Raw genomic sequence first — 9,635 nt, 5'->3', positions numbered from 1 at the left:
CTCGTTCCTTGAGACCTCGGCGTCCTGTGAGGCATCCCACTGGTGCCCCTCCACGTGGGAGGACCGTAAGAATCCCAACACTTATAGCGTCACACGCATCAGACTTCTAAAAGAAAGATAAATCCTCAATTAAGCAGGCTGCCTAAGCTATTTGCATTACTATAATCTGCTGCTGAGCAATCAAACCCTTCCTGCTTGCACATAGAGTAAGGGAACCTCAGAGGCAAGGACTGCACTTTGTGAAAGGAAGACTTAAGAGACATAACCAGTAACAACCAGTCGGGGGAAAACACTCATGCTTTGGCCAAGGTGGCACCAAGCTTATGAGAGCTGCACACAGTCTACCCAGCAAGAAAGAACGTGGAGTCCCCTACACAAGACCATGATGGCAATATTCATTATTTTTGTCTGTTGTTAACTACTTTTGTTAAGCAATATTCATTTCTCAGCAACTTCCCCTCCCGCTGCTTCCAGCTCCCCAAAGGCGCACGGGGGCAGTTATTCACCACGCTGCACTTTCCTGGATGCCATAAACAGAAGCTGGTACAAATTCCTCAACCCCCACATCATCCCCACAAAGACCAGCTGTGTCCAGGCCCACTGGGGAGTCACCACTCAAGCTCCCTTCCTGCTGCCGTCGCAGATCCTGCCCCGGGTCCCTGACACAGTCATCGCTTCTGGTCACTGGAACTGGCAGGAGGGATCCAAGAAGCTGCATCACAACCGTTCCTGCAATCACAAACACGCCCCGAGGCTGCCTTTTCTCTCACATCACACTTCACTTCCAAGACAGCGCCTTACGGTCACCGCAGGGACAACTCTTGCCTAATCTCTGGGACTATACTCGAACTGGAAATCCAGAGGGCAAGACAGGATTCGCCACGGTTGTACCCCAAGCCATCCAAACCTTCCAGGTTTATGCAAGCCAGATGTCTGAACTTCAGACGAATATCTTGGAGGGTGAGTCCAGACTGGCCACCCAGCCGTCCCCTCACTAGCTGCCAATCCAAACACGCCCAAGCCTCGAGCACTTTCTGAGCAATCCCCTCGGGAAAGGGACACCTTACCTTTGGCGTGGAACGTCCACCCAGCGCGCGAGTACTCCTGCAGCTGGACCCTCTGCTGCTGCTGGAGGTAGCAGACCTCGCTGTAAAACTGGTGTTCAATGTAAACATAGGCAGCAGGGATGGCACCTGCCACCCCTTTGGCACCGAAAAACCCGTTCACCTCCGGGGAGGCCAGCAGGATGCGGTACTCGGCCCTGGTGCCCAGGATGAGGTCCATGTACGCCTGCGTCAGGTTGAAGTAGCCGGTGGTCAGGTAGATCCTGGCGTCCCGCTCCGCCTCCGTCAGCAGCGTCTCTGTGACCATCTCGTCGATCTGAATCCCAAAAGGCTTCATTTGGATCAAGGGATAGATCCAGGTGTCAGGGTCTGGTTTCAGCTCCCCGGACGCTCGAGAGCCTTGCTGGGCTAACAGGGAGCTGCCCTGCTGGCTGCTGCTGTGGAAAGTCTCTGCGTGCAGGAGCTCCTGCCGTGTCCTGGCGGAGTTGATCACCTCCATGACTCTCCGATTTGCTATCTCACAGTAAGCCACCTTGTCTCCTACGGGAAAACCGGAAGAGATTTCGTCTGAGACCTAAAGGTACCGAGGTTACTCATCACCCGTTATGTAGTGGGAAAAACTACTGGTCACCAGTATGAGAACAAGAACAAACTAACACAAAGCCCACACAACTTTCTTCCCTATCTCTCAAATACAGATGTTTTAATGTTAGCAAAGTTGTTACAGGAGAAAAATACTCAGTTTTAAGAGCAGTAAGAAACGTGACTAACGGCAGCTTGAAAAACCCCCTGAGAAATGAAAAGACCGGGGCAAAGCTAAAAGGGTAACCGAGAATGAACTAGAACGTACAAAACAACCTACTGCCCAGCCCAGCTGAGCTCACACAGCAGCGTGCAAGGCCAGGACAAAACTTAGGACGCAATCAGCCTGACAGATAAACGCCCTTCTCTGCCCACTTCAACACCCGCTCTCAGCCTTCCTAATCCAATATTCACCTGATTCCCAGAATAGCCTCAACCACAAAATATTAATTACCAAAAATAGCACTACGTTCATGAAACTTTTAGAGTGTGTACACCCAGAACATCTAGGATTATAGACATTAATGTCAGAAATAGAAAGAATCACTCGAGGAATTTACGTTCTTGTTTAAAGTCATACGGAGCAGAATTACGAAGAAGCAACGAGAGAGTTAAGAGGAACTTCTCGCCTCTGCACACTCTGTCAGATCAGCCCGTGACTGCCCCTGTGCAAGGAACACTCCGACAGGCCCAGCCTCAAAACTCCAGCAATCTTGACTTTAACAACAGATGGCAGAGAAAGGGGACACTCTGCAGTCTGGAAACAATGGCCAGACACTCGGCAATTCACAAGCGGACAGGCTCCCAGTCACCCTTAAACCCTGGCTGTCACTCCTCTCGAGACTGTATCATCCAGCCAGACAAGACAACTGCCCCCTACCTTGGTAGGGGTGCACCATCCCCTCCATCATCTGCACCGTGTCATCCCGCTGTAACTGCAGAGACACATCTCCAATTGCATCCACTAGCTCCGTGAAGAAGTCTGCAATCTCAGGAGAGTCCTGCAGGAGAACATAGCGGTCTTGACGATTGGTGAAGTACAAATCACTCAGGTTTGCGCTAGGAGAGAAAAAGAAGAGTTGAGTTCCAGAACAGAGCACAGTCCTACAATCCTGAACACCCCAGTCTGTAACCCCCCGTTATAGATCTCACTCTGCATGAAAGTACAACTTGGGCATTTCCTTCTGAATCTGGAGAAATCTTTTTTATTCCTTTTGAGACAGACCCTCTCTTTCATATGAGAATCTCATGTGGAACAGCTGTGGCTGCTCTTCCATCTCCAAGGGGCACCGATACAATCATTACGGAAAGACCAGACGCAAACACCACAGTTCAGAGCACGCTGGTAACGCGCGCACCTTCCCTCAAAACCTCGGCTAAAGGAACTGTACGAGGGCCTCTTCAGGCAGGACTCACCCGCTCAGGATCACATTATCGTCAAAGAGATAGACCTTGATGTGCTGCAGTCCAATGGTCTCATTAAAACGCTCTGGGATCAAGAGCCTGAGAAGTCCCCGCAGGTTTGGGGTGTGGAAGAGGGACACACGCACTTGCTCGGGAAATCGCTGCAGCAGTGGAACCAGCATCGTTCGAGAATTCTTCCTGCCTGAGAGACAAGGGCAGTGTCAAACAGGGGGGCCCAGCAGAGCCCCCCGGGGATACACCACGGCCCTGGGAGCTGGGCACAGCACCCACAGCCGCCTCGTTGGCCTGCACTTAACACGTACTCCTTCTGCTTTTGTTCTCCTTCCTTAAATCGCTTTCATTTGCACTATGTCAATATTGAAATCAACATCCAGAGCTGTAAGTTCTGTGATCAGTGCGCCTTGGAAACCGTCACTGAGCTGGTCTGACACAATTAAAGCTTCTTAACGAAGCCACACCTAGCACTGGTAGCACAGACTACAAAGCGTCACCGCAAAGGTCTCTGATTAAGTGTGCTGCTACTTCCAGCAATTCACACCTTAAAAATTAAAATATGAGAGCATGATGGATACAGGCAAATGCACCAACAAGCGAACTAAGCAGGAAAGTACACGTTGCACAGAGCAGAGTTTGGCCCTTCTCCCTTCCATCCCCTATTTTTGGAAGAAAGGGCGCTCAGTTTGAAGATTTCCTGAGAGTAAGTAGCTACTGGTATACAAATGGCCAGTTTTGAAATGCACATGATTTAAGCAAATAGGTTCATTTGGTCAAGGCAGTCTCTCTCTGAAAAAGCAGGTTATCCAGACTAACTGTGAAACAAGCTTTTGAAGAAAGCAAAGCATTGTAATATCTACCCCGAGAACCCCTGGTGTAGTCAAGGAGGATGGAAACCCTGAGGTTAGACGATCCTTCTGCTTCCAGTGATTTCTCCAGCGTTTCTTCTAAGCAATCCACCTGCAGAGAGACAGCTACTCATTATGGAAAGTAAATCAAGCTTGATAAGGAAAGTGTTCTCGAGTCAGGAGGCTGGTGGCCATGAAAACTTCCACACCCTAGTACGAGTCCTTCCTCCTCATGCAAAACACTGCTGGTTTAGACTTTTCATCTGTCAGACCAGCATCCCACTCCATCAGCCTAAAGCAGTACATGAAAGGGCATCGGTTTTACACACGCACATTCTTTGAGCCTCTGAAGAGCAATTTAATATTAGCAGAAAAAGTCCCACCATCATTCCCAAATCACAGATTTGCATTACCAAAGAGAAACCTCGGTGGGAGTTCACAAACGGTGCAGAGGCAGCTTTATTCTCTGACTACGAGGCTGTTTGCCACATGCAAATCCAGATCTTGCGTACAAGCCCAGACAAAGCCAGGCACCGAATGCCGTGAGACTCCGTCCACCTTTGCCCTGCTGTGGAATTTGCACTCTGAACGTAAGACGCTGGCCAAGGTCAAGCTTCTCCCTAAAGGTCTCAGGGAACGCTTTTGTTTCCAGAGGGAAGAACAGGAAACAAGAGAGGTAAACAACACAACGCAAAACTGACCTCTGTTTCAAATGCAGAGCGTTAGCGCTGCATCTGCCTACTGAACTTGGGAGACAGAACACAACGCTACACACAGACAACTTCAATCGTGTTCAAGAAAAAATGCCAGAAAACAATTACCCATGGTCCCACAGTTCTGTAAGAATCCTTTGAACACTGTGCCAGTAACCTCTCACGATCCGAAAGACCCAGGCTCATTATCCCGTGGAAAAGCTCAGCAGCTCTGTACTAGGCCTCAACCAGAAATCTCACGCTCCTCCCTTCCAAATTCCTGCCCCCGGCCCCCGTACAAGCACATAAATGCAGCCAGAAGCCATGAGAGGCTTCTCAGGGAGAGAAGAAAACACACATCGAGTATTCCCACTTCATGAAAGCTTTAAGGACGTCACGAGCTCACAAGCAGCAGCCCACAGACACCTCCGTGCCCGCAGGAGCAGGGTGCTTTCCGCCAAGGCAGACACGTTCTCCTCGCATTCACCTTCCTCCCTTCCCAAACCCTTCCCACACTCACCAGCTCCTGCTCCAGGAGCCCCGTTCCCAGGTAGAGCGAAGCCATCACCACTCGCCGCTTGGCTGTTTTGATCTGCGCCTGGGGGGAGCAGAAAACAAGTTCAGTTTCATCCCCAGGCTCTGCGATCGCGGGCCGCTAACGATGCAGAGCTGCGGTTCGCCCCAGGAGAATCGCCGCAGCCACGTCTCCCCTGCCACGCAGAAGGAAAGGCGCACCCCGACAGCACAGACGAAAACCACACAGGTCTTTACAGGGCAACAGTAGCATCATGGTTGCATCCAAAAATCAAGGAAGAAATAACTGCTTTCTGGAAAACACATTCCCTGCAGCTAAAACTATTACACACAAGAGCGGCCACCCCGCAGCAGTTGCAATCCCAGGCCTGTATCAGCACCGGCAATCCCAGCTTTCGCTCTGCAACTGCTTTGACCTCTTGTGTCCCACCTTGCAAACTACCTAGTACCTCAAGATCTTGGTTTGCAGAGCTCTCCTCCTCTCCCCTGTGCTCACCCCCAACACCGCAGCAGGGTGGCTGCTGCCCTCCCGAGCCTCGCTCTCCAAGAGCCTACCACAGCGACCTGAGATCACACTTTGAACACTCGTTATGAAAAGAGGCGAGTGACTGAGCTGGGCGATGAATTTCTCACCTCAGCCCTCCTGCTGACCCGAGATGTGGTGTTACAGGATTCACATCGCAGCAACCTAAGGGACCTCTGGGGGGATCAGGGGAGCTGCGCACATTTCATAAGGCAAAGAAGAAGCTGATCTAAGGGCAGCCAGCAACCAAGCAGTAGCCACAAGCAGCTTTTGCAAGTTCAGGTCTGACACCAGAAGAAAACTGTAAACTATTGCAGCAGGCAGAACCTTCACCCTCCACCGTTTTCACGACAAAAGCCGGCCTGACCTGATCTAGTGTTGACAACGATCCTGTTGCAAGGAGGAGGCTGGACTGGTAACCTGCAGATGCTCCTTCCTGACAGCTCGTCTGATCCTCCGCAACCACCACAGCTCCCAGCCCCCAGGAACCTTTCTCGCAACTTGGGCCCACAACTCACCTTCAAGAGTTCATAGAATTCAGCTGGGGACGAAAGCACCTTGACATGGGAGCTGGAGATCCCAAACTCTGGAACCAGGTTCCTGATCCACTGGAACCTGTGTGCTCCTTCTGAACACAGCGAACAGGGTGGGGTTGTGACCACAGGAACAGGAGAGGTGAGCAACGGGGCTAGAAGCAGCCATGATGATCTGTGAAACAAAAGACAGACCAATTCTTTACGGTGGAGCCTTTGCTTCCCACAAATAGCCTCCAAGTAGGTACAGAAAGAGCTGCAACAGAGTCAACACTTTTTAAGGATTCACAAGGGCAAGGACGCCTTTCCCTCTCCATAACCTCAGCGGAATCACCAAAGCCATATCTAGAAACAGCAGAACACAGATAAAAGCGGAAAACCAGATCTTAACACCATCAGCTTCTTCTCTGAGCTGGCAGGGGAGATGAGGGGAAACTACTCCTTCATCGGAACAGGGGCACGAGAGGGAACAGGCTGGAAGGTGACGAAACCGAGAGTGGGAACTGTCCGAACAGCCACAGACAGAGATGTGGTGGTGCTGCTGTGGTACCAGTTCTCCCTGTCACGGGTCACTTCTGAACTGTCGTTATCACACAAGTTATCGTGGGCTTGGCCGTGGCCAACAGCGACTTTCACAGCCAGCTTAGTTCTCCACCGAGCTGAAGACCAGAGGCTTCTATTTCAGGTGAAGATGTTTTACAAATCACGCTACTCTAAAAGCTCCTTAACAAAAGAGAAAAATGCCTCAACCCCTCAAACGTATCCAAAAAAAGATCTGCAACATGCAAAGTGCCCAAGCACAAGTCACAGTAAAAGCAATGAAGTCGTAGCAGCAGAACAATGTCACCAAGGACCCAGCGTGTTCCAACAGGCAGGAGCCAAGAACCACAACCGAGAAGCATCAGGGACCTCCCTGTGTCGACGCCACTCACATCCTGCACCAGTGCTAAAAGGTCAAGACTTTTCCTACAAGCTTCAAACTTCTTTTAAAAAAATTTAAATTTCTTTCCTTTGAAATTTAATTCCTTTGAAGTCACTTAGGAAAGAAACCAACTCACTGCTACCAGTCATGCTCTGGGGGGTAACAAGAAGCAAACATCATCGTTTCTTCCTCATGCATGCAAATTCACCAAGTCATACGACAACCCCGGCAGGAGTTTGTCCACACGGCAAAACCACATTTCAGCACAATTAGCAGCAGCAATTCCCATGAGACCCAGGAATTGACAAGTACGAGACTGAACTACATCCCCAAACCCAACAGAAACATTCTGGTCTGCGAGTCCTGCTCACAGGAGACAGACTCTCTGTCAGGATAGAACCACGGCGGCCACTCTCAGGTTGGCGGGACGCCAGGTCCCTCGGGCCAGCCCGCAGCCACCAACTTGCGACCCTTCCTGATGTGTTCTGCCACCACCACATACCAAGAAGAAATTTGATTATGGCCTTTACCAGAATCTGCTAAGAGGAACTTTCAGGTTTTACCACAATCCAAAGCCCAAATGACCACAGATTCCAGGAAGATGATTTCACTCATCTGCTTCATGATAAAACACTGGATCTTCACAGGGTTTCCGAACACCCTTACGCAGAAGCCAGCCTGCAGTTGCACTTCCTGGAAAATCCACCAGTTTGTCACTGACGATTCATCACAGCAGAAATCTGAGTCAATTTCTGCAAGAATTCCTGGGATGGCGGTTTTCAAAAGACCACGTGGATCAGCCTCAGGCTCGACACCCAAAAGTCACACAGATTACCAACACCAGCCGTTAAAAACAATGGGAACATTCCAGCAGATGGCAAAGTACGTTCTCTGGAATTATTCCCACCAAGGCAACAGCAGCAAATTGTACGGCTTGCAGGACAATCAGCAAGGAGGTAAATATTCTGCTCATTATTCCTTGGTCAATCCTGGCCAACTGTATTTCCAGAAGCCAGCAGAGTGGCTGACACGCCACCTTCCAGAAACACGATTCCAAGAAGCCATTTTCTGGCAAAGCGTATGAAAACTGCCAAGTCAAGCTGTGCCCTCCCTCTGGGTGGCCGAACGTCAGGTTTACAGATTGGCCGGGCACTCTCCAGGCAGACCCTTCCCGGTGCTGCTGAGGGACTAAAATCGATCTGCAACACCAGCACCACTGGGTTTGAGCCTGCAGATTAATCCTGTACAGGCACTGAGTCTCACTGGTTCTACGCTCGGGGTGTTTCACTGCCTGTGCAATTTACAGTACATCGACGCTGTCTGATCTTTTAATCTAATACTGAAATTTTACTATTTCTTTAGTGTTGACAGCATAAGGCTTTTATAATTATCAAATAAATCCGTATTTTGCTCCAGCCAACAGGAAAAATGGCACAGCAACCATCGACTGAAGCGGCAGCTTCTACCCACCGGTGACTAACGACCGCTCAAGCGACTCCTGAAGCACAACACACACCTTTCAGCTGGACACGCACGGCAGTCAGAAGCCATGCAACATTACGAAGAAATCATAAAAATTCCATACTTTGACAAGCCAGATTTCAGAGAAACAGAAAACGGGGTGGGGGGAGCCCTTCCCACGTACTCACATCATCAAGATAACTGGAAAGAGAAAACAGAACTAAAAAGAACCACCTCAAATCTTTCTCTGCATAAGGAGTTGACTCTAAATATTGAAACAAGGGATTTTTGTGTGTGTGCGTGTGTTCTATTTTTAAAAATTGCGGTTTTGGTACACAAGCTCATGATGAAGCTGAAACACTCTTCTTCGCTGTAAAACCTCATCTGCAGACCCAGAGGTGAAGTGAAACTTCAGGACACGGCACCACGCTTTCACCCACGCTTACGTCACCACGCTGCGGGGTCCACAAATTACTTGTCTTTGAATTCACTTGTCTCCTTCCAGGGCTCAGTCTAGTAATTTATCTGCACTGAAAAAAACCACTTATGAAACCCAAAGAAAAGCTTGAGAAGAATTTCCTGGGCGTAAGGAGGAACACAGGGCAGCTTGGGGGCTGACGCAGGGCGCTGAGACACAGCAAGGACACCGGCAGCACATCTGCTGGCCAGGACAGAGTGAGAACAGCCACGACACAGACCCCTCCAGCTCCTGCAAACACCGTGTCAGGTGCCCCAGCAACCAACTCACCACACGGAGCCCCTCCAGAGCTCTCCCAGTGCACAAAACACGGTGCGGGGGGTGGGCAACACCTTGTCTTAAAATCTCCTTTGAAACGTTCTGCGTGATCACGCCTGAACCCAGGACGTGGCTCTACAGCAAAACAATCCCCTCCGGGTTTTATAACGCAGAAAAGCTGCTGGGAGGCCCCACGGCCGAGCCGTGCAGCGCGGCACTCGGCACCGAGCAAGGCCTTCCCCATCCCTGCTGCTCCCTGGGGAAGGAGGGAGCAGAAAATTTGCAGATTTCTCCCTCCTCCACGGCCCCGGCGCTCCCCAC

General features: G+C 50.4%; 1 protein-coding gene across 1 annotated transcript; it reads right to left on the bottom strand.

Annotated features, from left to right (window-relative positions):
- Positions 1-1,067: 1,067 nt before the first annotated feature.
- On the bottom strand, positions 1,068-6,370 carry PGS1 (phosphatidylglycerophosphate synthase 1; the record flags this gene model as incomplete). Its single annotated transcript, XM_009869700.1, has 6 exons — positions 1,068-1,604; positions 2,527-2,705; positions 3,063-3,252; positions 3,926-4,025; positions 5,126-5,203; positions 6,181-6,370. Coding segments are annotated over 6 exons (1,274 nt in total), but the record flags the coding sequence as incomplete, so codon positions are not given.
- Positions 6,371-9,635: the final 3,265 nt, after the last annotated feature.

Source organism: Apaloderma vittatum, unplaced genomic scaffold (assembly GCF_000703405.1).
Source record: "Apaloderma vittatum isolate BGI_N311 unplaced genomic scaffold, ASM70340v1 scaffold25595, whole genome shotgun sequence".
Classification (NCBI taxonomy): Eukaryota; Metazoa; Chordata; class Aves; order Trogoniformes; family Trogonidae; genus Apaloderma; species Apaloderma vittatum.
This window is presented reverse-complemented; position numbering and strand designations above follow the sequence as displayed.